Source organism: Chionomys nivalis, chromosome 1 (assembly GCF_950005125.1).
Source record: "Chionomys nivalis chromosome 1, mChiNiv1.1, whole genome shotgun sequence".
NCBI lineage: Eukaryota > Metazoa > Chordata > Mammalia > Rodentia > Cricetidae > Chionomys > Chionomys nivalis.
Genome location: NC_080086.1, coordinates 29,573,016 through 29,599,946, shown reverse-complemented (window position 1 = coordinate 29,599,946; position 26,931 = coordinate 29,573,016). Strand labels below are relative to the sequence as shown.

The 26,931-nt window shown below is 50.2% G+C and overlaps 1 protein-coding gene across 1 annotated transcript; it reads left to right on the top strand.

Annotated features, from left to right (window-relative positions):
• Positions 1–1,695: 1,695 nt before the first annotated feature.
• Positions 1,696–22,291, top strand: Il17ra (interleukin 17 receptor A). Its single transcript, XM_057790856.1, has 13 exons — positions 1,696–1,936; positions 9,402–9,426; positions 10,202–10,345; positions 10,964–11,076; positions 11,491–11,617; positions 13,186–13,233; positions 13,345–13,508; positions 14,405–14,488; positions 14,874–14,958; positions 15,938–15,949; positions 16,145–16,246; positions 18,232–18,273; positions 19,600–22,291. The coding sequence occupies exons 1-13, from the start codon at positions 1,799–1,801 to the stop codon at positions 21,099–21,101; spliced, it is 2,586 nt and encodes an 861-aa protein (XP_057646839.1). The 5' UTR covers positions 1,696–1,798; the 3' UTR covers positions 21,102–22,291.
• The last annotated feature ends 4,640 nt before the right edge of the window (positions 22,292–26,931 follow it).

Here is a 26,931-nt window from a genome sequence, read left to right as displayed (position 1 = left end):
GAAGCCCATTTCTGTATTGGGAGCCTCTCTCTGCCTACCAACTGCTACTCTGTCAACTGCTCTATTGGGGAACTGCCCCACGGACTGTGTCTTTCTGGACTTTGCCAATCATCGACTGTCTACCCAGGCCAAATGGAATATAAAGATAAGCTCCTTGCGGGTAACAAAGTAGGATTTTTGGTGTCAGGAACCTGCTCGAAGAATAATCCGGGGCCCTGGTGCTGTTGCTGTCTGACTCTGTCTCTTTTCTTCAGTATGCACCTGGACTCCGGGGTCCCAAATGTTTGAATCTGGGAGAAGCTGTCAATCTGTTCGCCAAGCAGCAGCGTCACACCTCTCCATTCTTCCCACGCCTCCAGCCTGGTGCTTGCTCTCTGTGTCTTGCTTCAAAACTGAAAGCACACAAATACAAATCACCACCCAAGACCCTTGTTTCCCTCCAAGCCCACAAGCCTCCTTTCGCCATTTCTACCACCTCCTGTTCACAGTGGTGGAACAGTCTCTCCAGTGGGCTCCAGAGCGCATCCCAGGAAATCTCAGGGACCCGGTCCATTGTACTACCCAGCCCCCAGGACCCCCCTTCCTTTAGTCCTCAGCTTCCACTTCTCTGCACCCCGGATCAGCATGGAAGCAAGCTCTCCCCTACCCAGCCGTTCAGCACTCTACTGGGCTCCACAGCAAGGCTCCTCCAAAGAACTGGCTGTCTATAAGACTCCCCTCCTCCGATTCACTCTTAACCCTTCCCACTCTGCAATGTTCTCCCCCCCCCACTTTACAGAACGATGTGTTTGCTTTACTCCAGCCATGAGATGACTTGATTTCACAGTCCAGATTGTTTTTTGTTTTTTTTATTTTTCACTTGCCTGACATTTCAGAGCTCCATATCCACTTAAAGTAATTTCGTTAATGGGACTTCATGGGGCATTTACTTTCCAAATACTTCTAGTTTTATTGTTTAAGGTCATAGGTCATACTCTAAACTCTGTCCTTGGACTTAAACTTTCTAGATAGGCAAGAATAGAAAAACTTGGCTCAATTTGTGGTTCAACTTACTTTGTAATTTTAAGAAATGGCTATGTAAGTCATACCGCAAGTGTGGGGAACAAAACAAAAACAAAGCTGCATGCAATCGTTTAGCGCTAAATCCTCCGTGAGTGACATAAACAGATCTCACAGTGTTTGTTGAGCGTGGGAATGTATGATTCAAAGTTTAAAGGGAGAAACTACAGTATTTCATGGCCTTGATAAATGTGACTTAAACTATACGGTCCAGCCATCAAAGACTAGAAAGATGTGCAGGAAAATTAGAACAAATGAGCAGTAAGACGATGAGATGGGCTCATTTTCTATTAACAGCGCTACAATGTATAAAACATATAGAGTGGAAAGAGACCGAGAAAACAGACTCCTTTGCGTCCCCCAGTCGGGGACTAGACGAAAATGACTAAATGGAGAAAGATCTGGACAGGGTCAGTGTAAACGGGGAGGGTACGATGGCAAGGGCACTCCCGGCTCCATAGCAAGTTGGCAGAAGGCGGGGCCCGTAAGAGGCTCCAGTCCTCGGGGAGCCAAGGAGGCCAAGAGCACACCTGGGCACGGAGGGGGCGGAGCCAGAGGAAGGCCCGCCCCTCACAAGGCCCGCCCCCACCCCTCCCGGCCCGCCCTCGAAGGAGCCGGAAGCCGGGGGAAGGAGGCCGTGCGAAGCAGACGAGCGAGAGTCCAGGGCTGGGAAAGCCCGTCGTGAGCCCTCTCCGTCCGGCCAAGCCAGCCGCGAGCGCTCCGCGACGGTGCCTGGGACATGGCGACTCCGCGCCACCGGCCGCGGGTCCTTCCCGGGCCCGCGCTGGGCGGGCTGCTCCTGCTGCTGAGCGTACTGGCCTTGGGCCGCGCCTCCCCGCGCCTCTTGGACTTCCCAGCTCCGGTCTGCGCGCAGGAGGTGAGACTGAACCCGGCGGAGCGGGGCGCAGCGAGGATGCTGGGGCCGTCGGGGGTGGTGGAGGGGTGTCGTCGGACCGGCGGCGGTGGGAAGGGCGGTCGGGAGCGCGAAGAGCTGTCGAAGGTGGCGAAGGCCGTCGGGGATGCGAAGGGGTGGGCGGCCCAGGCTCCTGTGGGCCTGGGGAGGGACTCCGAGGAGGCCCCGGGCGTGAACTCCGGGAGTGGAGTTGCGGCGTTCGCGGGATGAGAGGGACTTCTAGGGAAATTACGCGGGCGGCAGCGCGAGGCAGGAGTGACAATTCCGTCGGGGCCTTCAAATTGGGAGACGGAGACACCAGGGGCTGGCAGCTCTGTATGAACAGGGACCTAGAGAAGGGGCTTTAACCGGTTTGGACTGGCACCCAACTCCATGCTGCCTAGGAAGTCATCCTCCAGCTCTACCAGTATCAGTCACCCCAGCCCGGCCACAGGGGTCCCCACAAGGTTGGGTAGTGCGGACAAGCCCGGTGCCCAGGGGAATCAAACAGGATGTGGCCTGGCTACCAGCAGAGGGCTGTCAGATAACGCCCAGCGTGTGTCTCCATCACCATGTGTGTCCCAGAACCGAGAATCCCAGAATTGAGATTTAAACACATGGGATGTGCCGAGTTGGAAGTCGGCCAATTTGTGACTACCAAGGAGGAGGACCCCCCGCTGCGCTCGTAGGAAATTAACACACCCTTGTCAGTTGAACTTAAACCTGACAATCATTGTCAAAAACAAAACAAAACAAAAAAACAAAACACCTAACCGATGCAAAAACAGACCGTCTGTTCTACAGATAAATTTTCCTCCCCTTCTTCCCTCCAAGCCTTCTTTTTCCTCCACTGGTTTTCCCAGCCCCTTCCCCTCCACTTCCACTGCTGACCCCAGAAACTATGTTCAGTAGCTGAGTCAGAGGATGTGAAACAAAAGGATAGTTTTCCTTATCTAATTTTGTAGATTTACCAAAAAGAGGGTGGAGGGAGGGTGACTATTCACAGGAAAAAAAAAAAATGTGTTTTTAAAAAGTCTGAGTGAGAGCTGTTGGGAAATGTTGTAGTGATCCCCATATTGGGCAAAGCAGAGTGACATCTTCAGACAGGACAGAAGTGTCACAACACCGAGACCTGTTTGTGGTTAGTCATTTGCCAGTGGCCTTTTAAATACAAGTAAACTGAACCTGAAGGGAGATCTCCCAGGACTGCAGTGTTGGGGTGAAGTTGTCTTGGTGTGGGACCCGCCTTGCAAAGGCAGCTGGGAGCTAGCATTCTTTGTACAACCGGTGGGGTTGCAAAATTTCAGGGAGAAGAAAAATAACTTCCAGCTGGGCTGTTTCTCATTGAAAAAACATTTGGGTGGTTCTGTTCCAGAGTGGGGGCCTCAGAAACAGTTTGGTTATAGTATTCATTCCTTCTGGTGGAAGGTGCTTGGGCCAGTGTCCCTAGGTGAGGCAGTGTCTGGCTAGAGGAGGTGGGTGTCTGTGGGTCAGGAAAGGGAGATGGGGTGAGAACTGAGCTCAAGAGGTTGTGAAGTCTACAAAAGCTAACCTATAAAAAAATTTAAAAAGGCTAACCTATGTTCCAAGCTACCGGCGCTGTCATAAAAATTTTGGGTTTTGTGGTTGTTTTGGTTTGGTTTTTAATGTAGATTTTGTTTATTTTTTATTGTATGTGTGAATGTTTTGCCCTCATTTATTTATGTGCACCTCAGATGTGGCTGGTGGCTGTGGAGTTAATAGGCCGTTGTATGCCCTGGAACTAGAGTTAAAGACGGTTGAAAGCCACCATGTGGGTGCTGCGGCTCTCACCCAGGCTATCGCCGGACAGCTGCTTCTCACTGCTGAGCCATCCACCTTTTTAGCCCCCTAAAGGGTTTGACTTTAATTGGAGAGGTGCTGGTGGCCACATTTCTCTTCAGCTTCCCCTCTCTTTCTTCCCCTCTGCTGGCTCACGGACAACTAAACTCCAAAGGCTGGCAGCTTCCCTGTTCCATTTGTAAAAGGGGCTGGAGCTAGGGGTGTGACTCAGTGGTCTCTGGATCCAGCCCCAGAACTACAGGAAAGGAAAACCCACACTGTATCCATGACACTCGAGAGGATCGGATGAGACCTCTTAGAGGGAGCCTGCCACTTTCTAAACAGAAGAAAATGGCTGTTGAAAACTGATTTAGCTCTCAATGACTCCTCCTGTGACTGGAAAGAGGGAGGCTTCAGCATACCTGCCTTCTTCCCTTACTCCTCCTGTGACTGGAAAGAGGGAGGCTTCAGCATACCTGCCTTCTTCCTTGCTCCATGCTACAAGCACAGCCTAGGGGCTTGGTAAATATGTGTTGTGTGAAAGTACAAAAGAATAGAAGAAGAAAGAAGAAAGGTCCCCTGCTTTTCAGGTGGAGGTAAACTGAGGTCATCACACTTGTTCTGGCTGCCTGGAATTAGCACCTCAAAACTGGGGTGACTAATCTCCCCAAGAAAGCGACCCTGGAGACTCCATAAGTATTCCCCTGAATGCTTTTTCTTATAGTTCAGGTCCCCGCTAACTGCCGTTCTTCAGGAAAGCTAGCAAGCAGTGCCCTGTTTACAGACAGGATGTATGTTACCATGACCAGTTCGTTTTCCTGAGTGCTTGCGGTTTTGACTCGTGGTAGAATGACTGTTTGGCATCGCCCTTTTGTGTGTGGTTGCCGGAAACTGTGCTCAGCCTTATCACTCTTCCCTAAGTCAAAGAGTTGTGCTCTGTGGTGCTCCTAGGATGGACGCTCTTCTGTAGGCAAAGCTACCGTGCCAGTGATGTAATGAGCAGGGAGCAAGCAGGTCCTGCCCCTGCTGACCAGCTCTCACCCTGGCTGCCCACTGCCTTTGTCAGGCTAACCTGCCAGCAGAAGACCCTGGCATCAGTTAGCAACCAGTCTGGAGCTCAGTCAGAAGACCTGGCCCCGGGCAAGCCTCTGCATCTCTTGAACTGCAGCCCTGTGTCCTCCTCTCTAACAGGAGTGGTGCTCTCCTCACGGGTTGTGGGGAGACCTCAGGCTGTGCGCACTGGGACAGACCTGTATCAGGCTGTTGGTAATGTTTGCTCAATGCCCAGAGCTGAACCATCATTCACTTCTTTTAATCATTCCTGCTTTGAGTACAGAGGAGAGGTGCAACATCTCTTTACTGGAGTCAGGGTCACAGTGCTGGGGCATGGTTCTGGAGCAAAGCAAGCTTACTGTAGATCTGGAACCTGGAGCCACCTAACGGTGGAGAGATGGTCTGAGAAATGTCTTTGTAGGTGACTGCCCTCATGTGACCATCATAGAGTGCACATACACTGACCTGGATGGGACCATCAATGACTTTTTTTTTTGTTTTTGTTTTTTTGTTTTTCGAGCCAGGGTTTCTCTGTGGTTTTGGAGCCTGTCCTGGAACTAGCTCTTGTAGACCAGGCTGGTCTCGAACTCACAGAGATCCGCCTGCCTCTGCCTCCCGAGTGCTGGGATTAAAGGCGTGCGCCACCACCGCCCGGCTTCAATGACTTTGTAAACAGAGACTGCTTGTTCATTTTCCGGTCTCCCAGTTCCGAATAATCACACGGAAACTATATTAATTACAACAATGTTTGACTGATGCCTCAGGTGTATTCTAACTAGCTCTTACATCTTAAATTAACCCATTTCTATTCATTTATATTTTACCAGGAGGCTCGTAGTTTGTTACCTCTTGGGCACCTACATGGCATCTGCCTCCTTCAGCAGCTACATGGCATCTCCTTGACTCCACCTACTCTCTCTCCATATCTCTGTTCAGATTTCCCACCTGGCTTTACTCTGCTAAGCCAAACCAATGGTAATAAAACATATTCACAGCATCCAGAGGGGAATCCCACATCCTGGCTTTGTGTAACCTTTTGATGTAAGCTAAGATTTGGTAAGCTGCTGCCAGCATCACAGTTTAAAGTACAGGATTGCACTCAAAAATAATGATTAAAAAAGGGCAGTTCAATAAGTGTCAGCTGCTATCATAATCTCGTCATCGTTCTGAATATTCTCTGATTTGTATAAGGTGGCTAGCAAAGCTATTCATGAGAAAGTAGCTGATAAATGATTTTTTTTGTTGTTTTTGTTGTTGTTGTTTTTAGTTTTGTTTGTTTCTTTGAGACAGGGTTTCTCTGTGTAGCCTTGGCTGTCTTGAAATTTGATCTGTAGACCAAGCTGGCCTTCAATTCAGAGAACCAATTGCCTTTGCCTCCTGAGTGCTAGAATTAAAGGTATGAGTCACCACTGCCAGAAATAAATAATACTCTTTTTTTAGATTTATCTATCGATCTATCTATCTTGTCTACAGTGTTCTGTTTGTATGTTTAACTGCACAATACTAGAAGAGGGCAACACATCTCATCATATGTGGTTGCAAGCCACCATGTGGATGCTGGGAATTGAACTTAGAACCTCCGGAAGAGCAGCCAGTATTCTTACCCTCAGAACCATCTTTCCAGCCCGATAAATGATATCCTTATCTTTCTATTTTGGGGGAATGAGTGGTTGGTTGGTGTTGGTGTCTGGGATGATATTCACACTTGCCTGTGTGATGTTGTGATTGAACCAGACTGTACATGTGCTAAACATTTCCTACTGAATGATGCCCTTACTCCTAGGGATAGGAATTTTGAAAGGATTAAGGAGGAAGCTGGGGAGAAAATTATTGGGCAGAACAAGGTTTGTATTAGTAGTGTCCAGAGATACATCAAATGAGTCTTATATTATTAAGAAGATTGTGGGGGCCAGGGCAACACAGAGAAACCCTGTCTCAAATAAATAATGAAGATAACGGGTTGCTGTGATGTGCAGTGGGTAAAGGCCTCCTAGCTGACAACCTGAGTTCTGTCCCTGGGATCCAGAGGGCAAAAGGAAAGAACCAACTCCTGAGAGTTGTCCTCTGACCTCTCCATATGTGTGCCAACATGTGAAATTCATACACACGACAAATACAAACAGTAAAGAAATTCCAGGGGCTGAGGATGCGACTCGGTGGGTAAAGCGCTTGCTAAGCAAGCGTGAAGCCCTGAGTTCAGATCCCAGCAGCCGCATAAAGCAGCTGGGTGTGGCGGGTGCACCTGTAACCCAGTGCTGGAAAACAGGAGCAAGTGAGTCCTGGGCTCACTGCCAGCTTGGAACAGTGAACTCCAGATTCAGTAAGAGACCTTGTCTCAGAAAAAAATAAAATAAGGTAGAAAGACCCTGTTTCCAAACAGCAACAAAAGGTAGAGAAGCGACAGAGGAGGGCATCTTGACATCCACCTCTAGCTCCTACGTATACCTGCACACATGTGCGTATGTTCCTCCCCCACACACTAGTGTAAACTCTGTACTGGAATTAAATTAAAAGAAAAGGAGAAAAGGCTCAGTGGTTAAGAACCACTGCCCCTGCAGAGGACCAGTGTTGAGTTCTCAGCAACCATGTAGTGGCTCATGGCTGCTTCTAACTCTAGTTCCAAGGGATCCTGCTTCCTCTTCTGACTTCTGCAGGCTGCAGGCACGCATGTGGCATACAGACATACATGCAGACAAAACACCTATACACAAATTAAAAAGTCCCCTATTTCCTTCCCTAAATAGCATTTTTATTTGCTTATCTCATTTTAAAATCTTTTGTTTAGGTTAATATCATAAACTTCCATTTTAAATTCATTTTTATCAAGTAATATAGGGATTCCTTTGTAAAGATTGTGCTAGTGTATTTAAAACAATAGCTCCCCATGTCACACATAAACCTGCTCACCAAAGGTGGTCACTTAGGATAGGTCCATCCCCTCCTTTTGCCACCCTTGTATTTGTAACGTGCCCCTTGCCTACTGGTAGTGATGAACATCACCTTCCCTGTTGGTTCCTCGCCATTCCGCCTGCACCACAGTGATCATCAGCCTAGTGTAGTTACAGCAAGGCAGCTGCTGGGTCTGGTGAGGCCACAGGTGGACTTTGATAGAATTGTTCTGGTAGTTTCTCCCCGCTCTCTTTCACAGATGATCATATGTCCAGTTAGCGACAGGCAAAACTGAAGCAGCAGCTCTTGAAGTACCAAGCTGCCAGATGTAGCATGCTTGTCGGCCAAGGGTCTCCCAACCCCTCCCACTTCTGCTGCAGCTAGTAGTGGGTAATAGAGAGTTACCCCAAATGGGGTTTATATGTATGCCGTTTCTGTAAGAATTCCCAATCTCAAGGCCAGTTTCTGTCCCTCTGTGTCCAATTCACAGGAGATACTGTGGTGTTTGTCTGTCAGAGTGAGCAGAGACAGTCAGATGGGTCTTGCTCTAAACTTGCAAGGACCATTTGGCAGGCTGTGGTGTGAGTTCAGGGACAGTGAAGGACAGTTAACCAACCACAAAGAACTGGATCAGGTACAAGGGCTGGACCCCAGAGCATGTGAACTGATGTCCCAAACAGGTAGGACACAGATGAAACAGCAGACTCAGGAGGGATCCTGGCATGACATCAGGACTGTCCCTTGGCCTGTTTTGTGAATGAAGCCTGGGGCATCACATTGCCCTGAGTCCTGCAGTCTGGTACTGACTCCAGCTGGGTAGGTGTCAGTACCCATCGTACACATGGTGCATTGCTGTGCACCCATTACCCAGCTCCCCTTCAGCTTCACATCTGACTCTGGTCACGGGGTGGGTTGGGCCAGTCTGGGTAGTTGAGCAGAGCTTGAATTCCAGGGCTTTGCCTTGCTGCCTCGCCAGTTCCAGCTGTGGAGTACTTGATGCCAGCTCTAGAGGAGGTGCCCTACCACCTGGGTCAGACACTGTCTAGGAGGTGGCTCTCTGAGCGTTGTTGCTAGCCGAGCTGCGCATAGTGATTTTCTCAGGGTTCTGTGAGCTGTATGTTGATGCCCAGTCTGAGAAGCCCTGCCCATGAAGAAATCCTGTCTTGAAAAGACTAACAAACAAACAAAAATGTAAATTTGACCTTTCACCTCTTAGGAAAATTGAAAACCTCAAAAGGTTTTTTAAGGACTTCCTTTGCCAAACAACCCTCTCTGTTTTTTGTTTTGTTTTTTGTCTTTGTTGTTGTTTAAATTCGCAGCACATAACAGTTATTCAAAAAGCCTCCAGTTGTAGCCCTGCCTGATGGCCTTTAATCCTAGCACTCAGAGGCAAGCTGATCTCTGTGAGTTCCAGGTCATCCAGGTCTTATATAACAAGCCTTTGGCCAGGCAAATCTACATAGTAAGACCCTGTCTCAGAAGCCAAAAAAAAATCAAAACAAATTTAAAAGCCTCCAATTATGTGTGCTGTCTGCCCACCACACTGGACATGTGTCTCCTTGACTGGACAGAGAGGACAGAAGTGCAGACTCCTGACCTGAGAGCAGCGCAGCCCCCAGATGTGAGGAGACAGGAGGGCTGTGGGAACTGTTCTCAGGCCGTGGCAGCCTGCTCTTCATCTGTAATCACGACTGCTTTCTTCCCACAGGGCCTGAGCTGCAGAGTCAAGAATAGTAAGTCCTCTTTTTTTGTTCCTCTTACTGCTGCTCTGTTAATGAAGTGAGGGCCTCCTGCTGACTTCCGCAGGAGCATCCTGCCTGCTCTGGGTGGGGGTTATCATTGCTGTGGCCATCTTGTGTATAGGCTCCAGTGCCCCTTGTGGAAAACCTTCATTCGTTATGCAGAAGCTGGGCAGTACTAGCTGCCACCTGGGTTAGTACCCTAGTCTACCTGACCTTATACCCCATCCATTCAGTTTGTCACAGGCATCCATGGTGCTGGCTTGCTTTTTTATTTTTATTTGTTTACCCATTTTTTAAAATTTTTTATTTTTTGTCTATGAGAAGTATTTTCCTATGCTGGACATAGAACCCAGGTCCTCAGACACAGCAGACAAATACTGACCACTGAGCCACAACCACCAGCCCCTGGTTTGTTTGTTCTTAAATGATGAGGCACCTGCTTCAGTGTCAGTGCTCACTGGGGTGATGACATAAAAACACAGAAGCTCTCATTACTGCCCCTTGCTCCTGTGCCCCCCATTTCCAATGACTGCTTCTTTTCAAAACCCTTCTCCCCAGATGTTTTTTAGACCCAGACTTTGGTGGGCATCCCAACCAGCATTAGAAAAGAGCAGGCAGGACATAAAGCTTGCCAAGGTCACAGCCGGAAGGTCGAGAACATTTGCAGATGCTGAACCATCCATGTTGGATCTTGCAGCTCTCGGGATGCTTTAGGAGGTGCTCTGGGTCTTGGTTGCAGGTCTCTGATAGTTGTTCTCCTGGCCAGGTACCTGTCTGGATGACAGCTGGATCAACCCTCCAGACCTGACCCCGTCTTCCCCCAAACATGTCCATGTCCAGCTGAACTTGTCCACCCAGCGCGGAGAGCTGGTCCCCGTACTGCACATTGAATGGGTACTGCAGACGGATGGTGAGCACCGCTGACTCGTGTTTGGTGCTGGAAGGCTCTGTCCCTATACAGCAAGAGCTTCTCTGGTGTTAGATATGTGTCCACAGAGTGTCTTCTATCCACACTGTCTTTGTGAAAGGCCTTCCCTTGCATTAACTTTTTATTACGTGGAAATAAAAAGGCAGTGGTTAATTATATAAATAATTCCAAATATTTGCTAGAAAAAAATGGTAGCAGTTTTCCAGCTGCTTTTTCTCCTAGCTTAGGAGCCAGCACCTTTTAAAACATGCTCCAGACCTTGTTAGGTGGGGAGGACTGCAGAATTTCTGAACAGAGCAGCCGGGATCTGTGAAGGGGCGGCAGCAAGTGCTCTCTGTAGGTCCCACTGCTGTGCTCCATGCCTGCGACTGGAGCGGTCTCTGAGAGGGTGAGGAGGGCTGTCTTTGTCATTGTGTCCTGCTGGCTCTGGCCACATGGTTGCAAAGTCTTTGTACTACTTCCTAGTATAGAGTGTCCCTTGCCCTTGTCCTGCTAGAAGGTACTTTCTGCAAGTAGGGAAGTGGGGAGTTAGGGAAGTGTTACACCCTGGGGGCTGGGGTTGATTTGCATCTGTGTGCCCCTCTCCTCTCTGGCCTGCAGCCAGCATTCTGTACCTCAAGGGAGCAGAGCTGTCCATCCTGCAGCTGAACACCAATGAACGGCTCTGCATTGAGTTTGAGTTTCTGAGCAGCCTGACGAATCAGCGTAACCGGGTGAGATGGCAACTTGACTGGACTGTGTTCAGGATGGCTGCCTGCTGGGAGCCCACCCACCCTTGCTTATTATTGTGCCTCCCACTTGACCTAGCTGTCTTTTTTATTTTATTTTTTAAATTCATAGTGCTGAGGTCAGCCTGGTTCATTCGTGTGTGTGTGTGTGTGTGTGTGTGTGTGTCTCCTATGCCCATCATTCTTCAGCATGTGAATGGCATGGCTGTCTACACGGATGTTTTTTAAACAGGTAGAAAGGACAATGGCATCGTGCCTCTGATTTTGGATATCCTTTTATCTTTTTTTTTTTTTTTTTTTTTTTTGCTGATTGTGGGGGAGGTATGAGATTGGGACTTTGGATACAAGTGGCTGAGGGTGTTGTGTGACCCATTCCACTTCTTTTTCCTGTGTCCTCAGTGGCGGTTTTCCTTCAGCCACTTTGTGGTAGATCCTGGCCAGGAGTATGAGGTGACAGTTCACCACCTGCCCAAGCCCAGACCTGATGGAGACCCAAACCACAAGTCCAAGATCATCTTGGTGCCTGGTAAGAGTGCCCTTCCAAGTGTCCACTTGGTACTGGACTCTTGGTGAAGAATCAGTCAGGGTGCTCAGATAGCAGAATCCAACCTGCTCCACAGTGGCCGCAGATCCAGGGCCTGAGAGTGCCTCCTGCTGAGACTGAAGCCTTTATGTCTTGAAGACAGAGTCTGTCCTCTGCTGGCCCGTTAAATGTGTAGAGAGATCCCAGGGGTGTGTTGGTAAACAGAGAAGTACTTTTATCCCAGAAGATGTCAGCTCCTGGAAGGGTGGTGCCTGTGCTGTCCTCCTGGACTTGGCTTCCCTCACTTTGTTCACACCCCACATCCCACCTGCATTTGTCCAGCACGCATCCTCCATATCTAGTCCATGCTATCTGTGGTCACCACCAGCCACATTTCAACCACATCTTTCTGTGTCATTTTTGTTTGGTTGGTTTTGGTTTTTCAATATAGGGTTTCTTAGCAGCTATAGAGGCTGTCTCTCTATAGACCAGACTGGTCTCAAACTCACAGAGATCCGCCTGCCTCTGCCTACCAAGTACTGGGATTAAAGGCGTGTGCCCCCACTGCCCAGCTTGTTTGTTTGTTTTATTGGTGACTGTGGAGAGAGAATTCAGAGCCTTACACACTGAGCAAACATTTTACCACTTAGCCACACCCCAGCCCAAGAAATGCTTGTTAAAGATGGCAACAGCTCCTCACCCAGAAGCACACGTGCACAACTGCACCATCTGCTCGTCTGCTTCCTTTGTGTCCTGAGTGTTGTCGGTTCACTTCCACTGGTTTCTTCTATAGACTTAACCTGAGAAAAACAGGAATTTCCACTGTATGTGCAGAGCCCAGGGCCACATCACACACGGGGGGGCTCAATAAGTACCTGCTAAATGACTGGGAACCTGTTAGAAACACTGCTTCCCAGGTGCTCAGTGGCAAGGTGCCTGTCTGGGTTTGATCCTCAGTTCTATAAGCACAAAAAGAAAAATATGAATGAATGGATACATGCTGACACTTGGCACCCAGCCAGGGCTCCTGTGGGAAGTCAGAGAGGCTACAGCGGCAGACAGAAGGGCCTCTGGAGTAAAGGTAGAGGCCACGCTGGACGAAAGACGCGTACATAGAAAATTGGAGTAAACCAGGGATTTCTGGCCACGTGAAGCAAGCTCTGACTTAGGATCAGTATGTTTGAGTCAGGAGGGCTCCCTAAGATAAAAACCAGGTTGCTCCATTTGATGGGATCTCTGGCCAGGGGCAGCTGTCTGGGCCTGGAGCAGGCTCTGAAGGGGCGTCTTTGAACAGGCTCCCCAAGGGCACAGCAATCTTGGCCCCCTTGTCAAAAATGTGCAAGAACAGACTGGGTTTAGTGGTTCACGCCTTTAATCCCAGCACATGGGAGGCAGAGGCAGGTAGATCTTTGTGAGTTTGAGGTCAGCCTGGTCTATAGTGAGTTCCAGGACAGCTAGGACTATGTAGAGCAGCCCTGTCTCAGAAAAAACAAAACGAAAGCCCCAAATCTTCAGTAACAAACTCTCTCAAGACAAAGACTTACTGATTTCTCCTTTATTGGGGTTGGCAGACTGCGAGGATCCCAGGATGAAGATGACCACATCTTGTGTGAGCTCAGGTAACAGGCTGACCTAGGAGACCTTGACCTGGGCACATTAGCATGCACGACACACGTGCTCATGGACACACATGCTCCCCTCATTCCCACCCCACCCTGTACCCTTGGCAGGCAGCCTGTGGAATCCCAACATCACTGTGGAGACCTTGGACACCCAGCAGCTGCGAGTGAGCTTCACCCTGTGGAACGAGTCCACCCCCTACCAGATCCTGCTGGAGAGTTTTCCACACTCGGACAACCAAAGCTGCTTTGATGACATTCAGCAAATCCCTGCGGTACCTGTATTTCCTGCCCCCCAGACACAGATTAACACACCTCCCAAATCCTCCAGTTTCCTCCCTCCTGCCTAACCCTATTGCCAGACGAGAGAGGTAGATTGAAGTTGTAAGGTATTAGTTGTTAACTAAAATTTTATTTCATCTCATCAATCTTCTGGGGATTTGGCTTAATAACATCACTTGATTTGCATTTAATAGATGTAAGATAAAGGTTTGCAATCCTTAAATAACAGAAGTTAAACTTAAAAGTTTGCTTAGGCCTTTGAAGGCCTTGGCTAATTTTGTCCTAAACTTGTAGTTAAGGGAACTAATTATTGGGGGAGGGTAGTGGGAGGGTTTAAGTGGCAAGAATAATTAGAGTGTCAGGTTTTGTTACCTTCTCTGCTTCCCTGATAGTTAACTGTTTTGAGGATCCCCTCATGACTGAATCTTCAGTTGTTAAGCAGTGTTGGTACTGGCCAGCCCACCGCCCCGCCCGTATTTCCACACCCATCTAGTGCGTGCTCTCCACACCGCCACATTCGCCTGGCCTCTGTATTTATTCTACTTTCTCTCAAAACTCATTTGGAAATTTAAAAAGAAATGAGATTTAAGACAGAGGGAAGTAGGTAAGATGAGGCCAAGAGAGCAGAAAGTGTGCTTTGCTCTCTGCACACCTGCTGCATATGCATGATTGGTGCCCTAGTCCCAGCAGCCAGAGCAAATGTGTCTGAGGTCACCACAGGCTAGTCATCCTGCAGAAATGACAGTTTTCCTGGAGCGGAAATCAGAAAAGCATTTCTCCCTCTGGGGCTTGTAAGAGGGGCTTTGGCCCACAGAGGGCCACTTTCACAACAGCTTTCTTTGGAGATATACAATCCCAAGGTCTCACCAGCTTCTCCTTTTCTCTCCAGCCCAGACAAGAAGAATTCCACCAGCGAGCCAACGCCACGCTCCCTCTAAGCAGCTCTAACTGGTGCTGCCGCCACCACGTGCAGGTGAGTGGGTAGAGTGGCAGGAGAGTAGTGTGCGCAGGTGGCCTTCCTCCGAGGCAGGCAAGGAGGGCAGCTCCAGCCACTACTGGCTAGGAGCCTCTGGCTGCCTTCTCCTCCTGGTCCTCCCAGCCTGATATGAGTGGGAAACCTGGTCTAACAGCCACCCTGAAAAATAAGGAGCATAGGCCCATTGAGATGGAGTCTTACCGTATTCCCCAGGCTGGCCTTGAGGAGACTATCTTGGCTTCTCGAGCCCCTGGGGTCTAGGTTCACACTACCACATGTGGCTCAACAGCTACATGGAGTCCTGAGCCTGGCCAACCAGGACCTGTCACTCACATCTGATCCCAGAGTATGAGTAGGCATCTTCTTCACCCTTCTCCCCCAGGTCCAGCCCTTCTTCAACAGCTGCCTGAATGACTGCTTGAGACATGCTGTGACCGTGTTTTGCCCAGACATCCCAAAGACCCCAGGTAGGAGAGAAACGGTTGTTGTTGGTATATATGGGGTAAGCGTGGATGAAGTCGTCCATGGAGAAGGGTCCTGACCGTGCGGAGAGGGAGATTTAGTTCTGAGCTACTGTAGTGAAGGTGGAGCGCAGAATGACACCCGTGGGCTGGACTCCTCGCCACCTTGCACATCTCTGCACCTGGAGGCAAAGGGCTTTGCCTTTCTTACCAACTCAGTTTCCTTGGCTGAAAAACGGGATAGTTATTCCTACCAGGTTAGAATTATGTACCACAGAAGTGCTTTAACACGCCAAGTTCATGTATGAGAAAACTGAGGCACAGGTATTAATTTGCCAATGTTCACACAGCAAAGACTTAGCCCCGGACCCCTACTTGAACTTGTAGGGGTCGGCCGCCACGTGTCCCTGGCTCTCAGCTTCTGCCGCGTGCAAATCAAATGGGGGCAGGTGTGGCACAGTGGTGGAAGGAGCCGTGGCCCCCATAGAAAGACTGGTATTGCTTTGAGCTTCGGCTGAAGGGGCTCCAGAGAGAAAGCTACACCAAGTGTAAGGTGCCTGGCTGCAGGGTTAAGGCTGTCTGTGCTGTCTCTGGTGGGGTAAGACATCAGCGAGCATCTCTGATAGTTTAAAGCCGTTAGTGGGCATCTGTGATCGGTTAAGATCATTGTGGGTATCTGTGATAGGTTAGGGTCATTGGTGGGCATCTGTGATCGGTTAAGGTCATTGTGGGCATCTGTGATAGGTTAGGGCCATTGGTGGGCATCTGTGATCGGTTAGGGTTGTTGGTGGGTATCTGTGATAGGTTAGGGCCATTGGTGGGTATCTGTGATAGGTTAGGGCCATTGGTGGGCATCTGTGATAGGTTAGAGCTGTTGGTGGGCACCTGTGATAGGTTAGAGCTGTTGGTGGGCACCTGTGATGGGCTTGGGTGACTGCTAATCATTAAGAGTAACCCTGTCCTGTTTCCTTTTGTTCTATTACAGATTCTCTTGCAGGTAAGTCTTTCCTACAGTCAAGGTCATTCCCAAGGGATCACACGAGGCCCCAGCTGATCCCTGAGCCAATCCAGGAAGGCAGGCTGTACTCACAGCCAGCCAAAGGGTGAAACCATTAGTGTAGCCTGGTACAGGACAGAGCCTGGGCTGGGTGTGTGGGGCCCACCCAGACTCACACTGTTCTTCTTGTCACAGACTCTATTCCTCTGTGGGTGTACGGCTTCATCACGGTCATTGCCATTCTGCTGGTGGGCTCTGTGATCCTGCTGACCATCTGCATGACCTGGAGGCTTTCTGGTAAGGAGTGTGCTGGGGCTTCCTCTCTTCTCTTTTCCCATGTGTCCTCCCTTCTTGCCCTAGCCTCACAGTCTAGACCTGTCATGCTGTGTTTAAGGGGTGTCCTCCACTCTGCCCTTCCTAATGATCTCAGCTATCAGGAACCTAGAACCAGGCACCAGTCTGACCTGGAATCAAAGACCAGCTCCATGTGGAGCTCCCTGAGCCTCAGGCTTCTCTATGACAAGATGGCAGTTACAATGATCTGCATGTCCTCAGGTGCGCGGAGGGCTAAAGGGAACAACAAGCGGGAATTCTCCCTCAGAGCTTGGCTCCTGGTGTTTGCTCAGTGCCGTTCGCCACAGTGATGTTTTTGTTGTTCAAGTTAGTGTCGCTAAACTCAGCAGACTGGAAGGAGCTAGGGTGGATTTCTCTGCATCAGCCACGATCACTCAGACAGAGCACCTGAACAACCTCATCCTCAAGTCCCCAGCCTGTGCCTCTGAGCACAGAGACAATCCTGGGGCAGCAGGGTGTGACAGAAGACTCGGGCTCTTAACCCTGACTCAAAGAGTGGACTTTGCTCTCACCAACCTTGTACTCAGAGGAGTCACTTGCCCTTAGGTTTCATTTCCTTTTCAGTAAAATGGGTGCCTACAAGAACCTGGAGTAACTGCTCATTCCCCACATCTTCTTCTACTGGCCAAGTTCTAATCGGGAGGAGGGGGATGACAGGCTAAAGGGCTAAGCTTTCCCCTGGGACAGAAAGTGTCTTCAGTCATCTGGGAAGCTATTTTTTTTTTTTTTTTTTTTTTTTTTTTGGTTTTTCGAGACAGGGTTTCTCTGTGGTTTTGGAGCCTGTCCTGGAACTAGCTCTTGTAGACCAGGCTGGTCTCGAACTCACAGAGATTTTTTTGGTTTTTCGAGACAGGGTTTCTCTGTGGCTTTGGAGCCTGTCCTGGAACTAGCTCTTGTAGACCAGGCTGGTCTCGAACTCACAGAGATTCACCTGCCACTGCCTCCCGAGTGCTGGGATTAAAGGCGTGCGCCATCACCGCCCGGCTGGGAAGCTATTTCTACACTTGCCGATATCCATGTGGACTATGGTTCTTCTTGAACTGTGGGGTCCACAGGATTCCGGGTGGAGTCATGTGACATCTCAATGTTAATGCTGAACCACGCCCCAGCCGCTACTACGGTTCCTGCTGTTTCCTAGAGTGTCCTCACCACAGGGAGTTGAACAGGAGAAACCTCACTCACTAGTCATTAGACTGGCTTTTGACAGTTCTGGGCAAAGACCCAAAGAATGAGGATTGAAATTAAGATTCTAAATCTCTTCTTTAGGAGCCGTAATTTAGAGGTAGAACACTTGCATAATATATATGGGGCCCTGGGTTCCCTCCCTAAACCAAAAAGAAGTAATCCTCCTGGTCATGTGTCCAAGGGCAACAATTACCTAAGAATACAGTTCCCCTTCCTCATCTTGAGAACATGAGGAGGAAGTGTAGCAAGGGCCATGGGGCTGCTGCTGGGAGGCAGTGTTGTAAGATGTCTGCTTCCTGCGTGGACCGCCCTTCTCTCCAGTGGAGTCTGCTTACAGAGGTCTGGGAAGCAGAACCCTAGAGAGGGGCTGCTAGGGAGGACACCCCATCTCAGGTCTCTGGCTCCCCACTTGCTGAGTACTGCAGATAATCCATGCCCCAGCTGACTGAAGAGCCCAGCACTTCCCACACAGTCTCTAGACTGTAACACCAGACCCATTCCTCAGGGGGAAAGATGGAGTGTCGGGCATTAGTAGCTCTTTATTCATACAGCTTCCTGGAGCAGCTGACTCAGACCTCACACCCACACAGCTATATGCCTCTGTCTCTGCAGAGCCCGGAATATCTTGTCACCAACTAGGGCCTGCTCCCTTGTTTCCTTCGTCACTCAGTACCACTGGCCCCGACACCTGTGAGCTGGTCCCTTTTCTCTGAAATCACTCAGTAGATTTCTTCTCACTGCAGGTTCTGATCCTGAGAAACACAGCGATGACTCAAAATGCAGTGGTGAGTAGCATGTGCGCTGTGGGCGCAAGGCTCTTCTCTAAAGCCTGGCCGTGGGCTCCTGGGGTAGATGGATAGGGTGTGTCTCTGGTCAGACTTTTATACCAGAGGAAGACTCCATCCTCACTTAGGACACATATCCACCTCATGCAGAAAGGGCTTTTGGGTAACCAAAACACAGGACCCAGAAATTAGAATTCTTTTTCTAATTGCTTAGCCAGAAAAGGGAAGGTGAACATTTTGTGGGGAGCACTCTTCCTGAGTGGGTGTTTCTTTTCCCTAGGCAGATCCTTGTACCTTTTAGTACTTTTATTTATCTTGATTTAGGAGGTCTAGAGGTCTTACTATGTAGCCTTTCCTGGCCTGAAACTTATTGTGTAAATCAAGCTGGCCTAGAACTCATAAAGATCCTCCTGTCTCTGCCTCCCAAGTGCTGGAATAAAGGAGTGTGCCACCACAGCTTTTTTTAAAAAATATTTATTTATTGTGTATACAATATTCTGTCTGTGTGTATGTCTGCAGGCCAGAAGAGGGCACCTGACCTCATTACAGATGGTTGTGAGCCACCATGTGGTTGCCAGGAATTGAACTTAGGACCTTGGGAAGAGCAGGCAATGCTCTTAACCACTGAGCCATCTCTCCAGCCCCCCACCACAGCTTTTTTTTTTTTTTTTTTTTTTTTATTCATTCATTTATTTATTTATACAATATTCTGTCTGTGTGTATGTCTGCAGGCCAGAAGAGGGCACCAGATCTCAACAGATGGTTGTGAGCCACCATGTGGTTGCTGGGAATTGAACTCAGGACCTTTGGAAGAGCAGGCAATGCTCTTAACCACTGAGCCATCTCTCCAGCCCCCCACAGCTTTTTTTAAAATTTAAAATGATTAAAGTATCAGCCAATAACCAGGTGGAACTGTGGAGGGGTAGGGGCGAAGGAGGAGGGAGATCGGTTCTTCTTCACGCAGGCCCCTCACTGATTTCTCGAACATCACAGCAAGGCAGTGTAGCAGCATCTGGCCCACCCAGAAGGCTGTTAGCTGAAGACAGATAGCCAAGCTCTACCTTTGGTACAGGTAGCTTGTAGGCTGTCTCTAGAGCAGTGGTTCTCACCCTTCCTAATGCTACATCTCTTTAATACAGTTCCTTATGTTATGGTAACCCCCCCAGCCATAAAATTATTTTTGTTACTACTTCATAGCTATAATTTTGCTATTATGAATTGTGATATAAATACCTGATATGCCACAAGGTTGAGAGCCACTGCTCTAGAGGGCGCTGCCCAGGTCCAGCGTGTGAGCATCAGCTTGTATTCTTTTGTCTCTCACAGGCACTTCGCCAGTAGCTGAGCTGACTCCCCCACCCCTGAAGCCCAGGAAAGTCTGGATCATCTACTCAGCCGACCACCCCCTCTATGTGGAGGTGGTCCTCAAGTTCGCCCAGTTCCTCATCACTGCCTGTGGCACTGAAGTAGCTCTTGACCTCTTGGAAGAGCAGGTTATCTCAGAGGTGGGGGTCATGACCTGGGTAGGCCGACAGAAACAGGAAATGGTGGAGAGCAACTCCAAAATCCTCATCCTGTGCTCCCGAGGCACCCAGGCCAAGTGGAAGGCCATCTTGGGTTGGGCTGAGCCTGCTGTCCAGCTACGGTGTGACCACTGGAAGCCTGCAGGGGACCTTTTCACGGCAGCCATGAACATGATCCTGCCAGACTTCAAGAGGCCAGCCTGCTTTGGCACTTACATTGTTTGCTACTTCAGCGGCATTAGTAGCGAGAGCGATGTCCCTGACCTCTTCAACATCACCTCCAGGTACCCACTCATGGACAAATTTGAGGAGGTTTACTTTCGGATCCAGGACCTGGAGATGTTTGAGCCTGGCCGGATGCACCATATCAAAGAACTCACGGGGGAGAATTACCTGCAGAGCTCTAGTGGCGCACAGCTCAAGGAGGCTGTGGGCAGGTTCCAGGAGTGGCAAACCAAGTACCCTGATTGGTTTGAGCGGGAGAACCTCTGCTTAGCAGGTGACCAAGATCTCCCATCCCTGGATGAGGAAGTGTTTGAAGACCCACTACTGCCACCAGGGGGAGGAATTGTCAAACAGCAGCCCCTGATGCGGGAGCCTTCTGAGGGCTGCCTGGTGGTGAATGTCTGTGTCAGTGAGGAAGGAAGCGGGGTAGCAAAGCTTGATCCGCAGCTGTGGCCACAGAGAAAACCCGTGGCTCAGATTCTCCAGACCATGGTGCTGCCGGCAGAACAAGTGTCTGCAGCTCATGTGGTGGAACCTGTCCCTCTCCCACATGGCAGTGGAGCTGTGACCCAGCTGACCCTGGCAGAAGACAGCGAGGCCTGCCCGCTACTGGGGGCCCAGAGGAACAGTGTCCTCTGTCTCCCTGTGGACTCAGATGACTTGCCTCTATGTAGCACTCCGATGCTGTCACCTGAGCACTTCCACGGTGATGCAAGAGAGCAGCTAGAAAGCCTGATGCTCTCAGTGCTGCTGCAGAGTCTGAGCGGACAGGCCCAGGAGAGCTGGGTGAGGCCCGTGGTGGTGCTCAAGGAGCCCTGCACTTCCTCTGAGGAGGAGCAGCGGCAGTCAGTGCAGTCGGACCAGGGCTATATCTCCAGAAGCTCCCCGCAGCCCCCTGACTGGCTCACAGAGGAGGAGGAATCAGAACTGGATAAGTCAGCTGAGCCTCTGTCTCCTGAGGTCCTGCAGAACCTGAGGAACCTCCAGCGGCAACTCCTCTTCCAGGAGCTTGAGAAGAACCCTGGCTGGGACAGTTTGGAGCCACGGAGACCAGCCACAGAAGAGCAGGCTCCCTCCTAGGGCCTCCTGCTGCTGGTGCTTAAGCAGATGTACATTGTACTGGTGTGTATGTGTGTGGGGGAAGCAGCAGCTTTGGAGATCTGCATCTCTGAGTTTGACATAGTGGCATATACCTGAAGTCCCAGCACTTGGGGCCTGAGACTTGATCCCCTGAACCAGGGGGTTCAGGGCCAGTGTGGGCAACAGAGCAAGACCTCAGAAAAATAAATATAGACATTTTGATCCTGATCCCTAAACACCCCCTTTCACTCGATAGGCACATCTGGTCGTCATCATACAAGAATCCACAGCATGTTTCCAGGTTCTCATAGCCAAGCGGGTCACTCATTCCTGGAGCATCTGTCTGTACCTTACTATGCATCAGGATTGGGGATTAAAAAATAAGTTACATGACACAGCCTTGGCCACCAAGAAACTTAAAAACCAGTAAGGATGAAAAATTAGCCAGGATGATAATAGGAGACATGAGGCTGCTGGCCCTGGCCACAGAAAGAACCCTAAGAGCCTGAGAGCAGAGGTCTTGGGAGGGGAGCAGCCTGTGGCTTGAGTATTATGCAGGAGCTGGAGCTCAGGGTGGAGAGAACTTTGAGGCTAGGGTGGGAGCAGCTGGGGACTCATTCCTAAGTGGATCTGTTGCCCTGTGGGGGAGGAAACTGCATGCCAAATATACCCAGAAGTCTTCCCAGATCCATTTTGTACAAAGAGTCAAGATAGAAATGGGGGCTGCAAAACTGAAGAAGCAGGAAGAGGCGTGTGAAATCCTGAGCTCCAGTGCTGGCAGCCAGTCTGTGGGAGGGCTGGTGCGTGGTTCTTCACGGAGTGCAGTCACCTGATCCCAGCAGCTTGGGGCCCAAGACCCCTCATCTCTACCTCAGGGTGTAGTAGTGGAGCAAAGTAAGATGTGGGGGTTCTGTGATGGGGACATGGCAGCGGGCAACGGGCAACACAGCGGGCCCTGAGATCAGAGGGAAGTATGTCACTGTGTGCCTGAGGCGTAAGCAAAGGTTGGTTAACGTAGCTCCTGGGATGCCCTTTTGGGGCAGATAGCAGGCTTGGGTCCTAGAGAATACACAGGTGTGCATGCCCTGAGCCCCATGCTGGCCACTCCCAGCCCTTCAGGCTTCAGGGAGAAAAGAACTACGAAGTCTGTGGGCAAAGCAAAAGCAGTGTTTCTGTGTGTGTATATGTGTGTGCCATATTAAAGTTACTGTGTTGGTAAGAGCTCATAGTTATTATTGATCACCTCTCACCAAAAGTAAAGAAGTTCCAGATAAATCTTGCCTGGTATTAGGAAGTCCTTAAGGTTCCTAGACTCAGTGTGTGGCCCATATCCAGCCCTGCCACAGCTAAGGGCCAGGGGAGAGAAAGAAAGCCCCTCCCGCCCATCAGCCTCTGCCAGCACTGTTTCCTCTCAGAAATTCTGGCAGTGAGCGTCCTTGGGTCTGGATGCCAGTTAAGCTTGTGACATCCCCCTAGCTTCACCTGTGGGTGAAGCATCAAGGGGCTCTCCCAGCAGCGAGAGCCCCACAGCAGCACAGACCTGCCCACCACAGTGTCCTCTCCCGGCAGCGAGAGCCCCACAGCAGCACAGACCTGCCCACCACAGTGTCCTCTCCCGGCAGCGAGAGCCCCACAGCAGCACAGACCTGCCCACCACAGTGTCCTCTCCCGGCAGCGAGAGCCCCACAGCAGCACAGACCTGCCCACCACAGTGTCCTCTCCCGGCAGCGAGAGCCCCACAGCAGCACAGACCCGCCCACCACAGTGTCCTCTCCAGCTTGGCCCAGTGCTCGTAACCCTCAGCTTCCAGCTGCTGCCCATTAGAGGGGATCAGTAAATAGATCCTTCTGCTCCCTTTTTCCCCTAATATCTTTGTTGAGACGTTCACACATCAGATAGTTTTCAGAGTTGAACAGCCGTCAGTAGAATCACCTTTAGAACACTTGTATCACCTCAGAAAGAGACTTGGGACTCTGCATTACCATCCACCTCCCTGGCAGCACAGCCCTGCTTTCTCTCTCCAGACGTGTCTGTTCCAAAGCTTCCATGTCATGGGATCAGAATTCTCTGGGTCTCATGACTGTTTCGTGTTCTTCCCACCCCATCGTTCCTTGGAGGTCTTTGCTCATCATGAATGTTAGGAATTCTATAAACCAATGTCTGCTGACAGAAAAATGCCAGAATCATCAAGAACATTAAAATCATTCCTTCATGCTTGAGGAGCCATGCCTAGTGAAACTCTGCTTTGGCCTGGCCCATTTGAGAGGCTGAGACAGGAGGACTTCCAAGTCGGCGCTGGTTATAGTTAGACCCTATAACTATTTTTTTCAAAACAGGAAAAATGAAAAAAGATGGCTCTACAGGTAAAGGTATTTGCCAGCAAGCTAACTATCCTGAATTCAATCCCTGGGGCCCACCTGGAAGGAGAGAACATGATCTCAGCACGAATTTCATGGCACATACAACACGTGACACACACGTCAATTAACAGGAATAAATGGAACCCTTTGGGGGGGGCTAAGTGTGACTCAGGGGTAGAGCACTTTCCTAGCACACATGCGTCCTTGGGGTTGGAGGTAGCTGACGAGCACGCACTGCTCTTGCAGAGGACCAAGTGCCACGCGCCCACACGGCAGCTCAACAATTACCTGCAACTCCAGTTCCAGGGGATCCACTGCCCCCTTTTGGCCTCTTCAGGCACCAGGCATGTGCACGGTGCACATACATAAGCCAAAACACTCATGTACAAAAGTCTTTTTAAGATTTATTTGCAAGCCGGGCGGTGGTGGCGCACGCCTTTAATCCCAGCACTCGGGAGGCAGAGGCAGGCGGATCTCTGTGAGTTCGAGACCAGCCTGGTCTACAGAGCTAGTTCCAGGACAGGCTCCAAAACCACAGAGAAACCCTGTCTCGAAAAACCAAAAAAAAAAAGATTTATTTGCAAGAAGAGCACCCCACTGATAGACGCCACTGCCTCCATGTTCTGCTTTCTTAACTCTTTGGTCATCTCCTAGAAAGTAGCAGGGGAGGCTTGCTGAGTAGACAGCATCAGTGAGCACGAGACCAGAATGCACATGGGGCATGTACCCCAAACTGACTTCAATGCATCCTCAGGCAAGCTCCTGACTGCAGAGGTGGCTCTGACCTCTTCCTACTTGAGCCTAATCAAGAAAGGAGGTGTGTGTGGGGGGAATAAACAAGGGATAAGGGACAATTAGATGGTGACCTGGGCATCACTTGATACAGTGTTTCAGTCCAGATCTAGTTTCCGGCAATACTTTGGGAGGCCCAATGCTCAGTCCCTGCGCCATGCATTCCCGCTGGCTCCCATTTTAAGTAAGCAGTAGAGCAGGGCTTGCCCTACTCTGGCACTTCCTGAGAAAATGGCTCACCAAGGGCTGCTGACACCATGGGCTCTCGCCAGTGCAAGGGAGCAACAGCCCCAGCGCTCCATGGTGCAGTCAATGCAGGACCCGCACTGTAGGTCAGGGCTTGAGTCTCACGTCTCACAGGGAGTGTCCCGGCCCCACTGCTCACCAGCTGAGCAGCTTTGGCTATGACACCTCTCCAAGGCTTCAGATTGCCATCTCTGAAATGGGCACAGCAGTAGCTCCTCCCTCAGAGCGGTCTGTAAGGTGCAGATGAAGTTCACATGAACAACACTGAGGTCTCCCCACCCAGGAAGTGCTGAAAACACGTTAACCACCCTGGGCCCCTCTGCAGCGCCCCACCACACTGCCACCTCTCCCAGCCAGTCCAGCTCTCTCAGCCTGTGCCTCTGACCTGATTCTGGGGTGGAGCAGCTTGTGATTCCTGAGGCCTTGTTCAGCCTCCTTTCCTGCCATTTACTGCGCTCTCCCTCTAGTGTTTGCTTTCTGAAATTATCAAAGCCACCTCTGTCCACCGGCAGCTCACATAACAGTGCTATGTCGTTGTGGGAAAGCAGCCATAGCACAGCACGCTAGTTACGGAAGATTGTTATGAAGACTGAAACACACCGCTGCTTCCTCAAGCCTGTGGGAGGAGCTGGCAGGGTTCACCTCATACCCCAGTTGCTCCCAGGGCCACCTCCTTGTTCCTGCTCTTGCCCTCGCTCTCCACATTGTGGTCTCTCCTGACTCCTGGTCTCCACTCCAGCCCTGTCTATACTGGTCACCCTGTGGAGCCAGCCGTTGTCTGTTAGTGGAACCTGACATCTGTTTCGTTGTTTACAAATGAGTAGAGGTCTTGTCCCCTGCCCTGTCCACTCCTCACCTGGATGCGTTTTCCAGAGAATCACACTTGGGTTGTGGGTACCTAAGTAGGAGCTGGCATCCAGATTCTTCATCTCAGACTGGAGAGGATGGCGGCATAACCTTGGCCTGAGGAGAGTGTGACCACACATAACTTGGCACAGTGCCCTGTTTGTTGGACTTATTCTCGTCTTCCATGAGACCTGCTCAGAAAGCAAAAATCAGTTTTGTTTTCAGCTACAATTGAGCTTTGCCACAGGGAAAGTTGACCCCACTGAGCAGCCGGCATCTGACGGCTTCTGTGGAGTGAAGGTTGGAGAGGTGATAGACCCAGGTTTAAAGTGGCTTCCTCCTGCCTGCAGGTAGCTTTCACAACTACTTATCTTCCAGTGCTTCAGGAAAAGGAGCTGACGCCACCTTACAGGTGACCACACCGGGGAAATGAGCTGGTGTACACCAAGCCTGGCACCCCAGAGTGTGATGTTGTCGTCTTTGTTCCGCAGCATGGTTTAGCCTCTGGTTGCTTCCCTATCCCCACACTGAACCTGTCTTCCGGAGCCCTCGTCCAGCTTCCCCAGGTGTCTCTGAGGAGCTCCAGCTGGCCAAACCCAACGGGCACTGCTGGCTCGCCTGGAAGATGTGTCTAAAAATGTGTAACAGGCCTGGCCAGACTTAGGAAGACATGACACTGGCCCTCATGGCCTGTAACTCTCTTCTGCATACATCTTGGCCTGTGACATTTAGCACAGGTTCAAAAAAAAGGATCATTTTGGTATAGGTCAGCTCGTCCAATTCTTTTTAAAATGTTTTGTGGGGAGGGAGCTTGTGCAGGTGCCATGTGTACCTGTGGGCAGAGGTCACCTTGTGGAGCAGCTGTCTTTCCATCACGAGTCCAGGTTCGTGAGCTCAGGTTGCCTGGCTTAGTGGCGAATGCCTTTGCCCTCAAAACCACCTTGCTAGTCTGCCTCATTCCATTCTTTGGTTGTTGCTTTGTGTATGTGACTTTTTTTTTTTTAAACAGAGTTTCCTCTGTGTAGCCCCAGCTGTCCTGGAATTTACTCTCTAGACCAGGCTGGCCTTGAACTCACAGAGATCCTCCTGCCTCTGCCTCCTGAGTACTGGGATCAAAGGTGTGTGCACCACCGTGCTATTCTCATTTCAGTCTTAACATGTTCCTTCAAGGTGGCTGCCATGGCCGCTGTTTTTTATTTGGTGTGTGTGTGTGTGTGTGTGTGTAAACTTATTTATTTATTTATTTGATGTCTGTATGCCACATGTGTGCCTGATGCTCGAGGCCAGAAGAGGGCATCAGATCCCCTGGGACTAGAGCTGTCTCCTGATAGTTGGTTAGGAGCCTCATAGTGCTGGGAATTGAACATGGATCTTCTGGAAGAGCAGCCAGTGCTGCTAACTTTGAACCTCCTCTCCAGCCTGTTTTGATACAGCATCTTGCTCCAGATTGGTCGCCCTCCTGCCTTACCTCAGTGCTAGGAATGAAGGCCTGTACCACCATCTCCCTCTTCTAACTGCTGCTTTAGAAAAGATGAAATACAGCTGGGCGGTGGTGGCGTATGCCTTTAATCCTAGCACTCAGGGCA

Excerpts from the sequence above, each read along its gene's own strand:
- Il17ra (XM_057790856.1), top strand. The coding sequence starts at position 1,799 with ATGGCGACTCCGCGCCACCGGCCGCGGGTCCTTCCCGGGCCCGCGCTG. Across the intron at positions 13,509-14,404 it reads ACATTCAGCAAATCCCTGCG|CCCAGACAAGAAGAATTCCA; the intron begins GTACCTGTATTT and ends TTTTCTCTCCAG. Across the intron at positions 16,247-18,231 it reads CATGACCTGGAGGCTTTCTG|GTTCTGATCCTGAGAAACAC; the intron begins GTAAGGAGTGTG and ends TTCTCACTGCAG.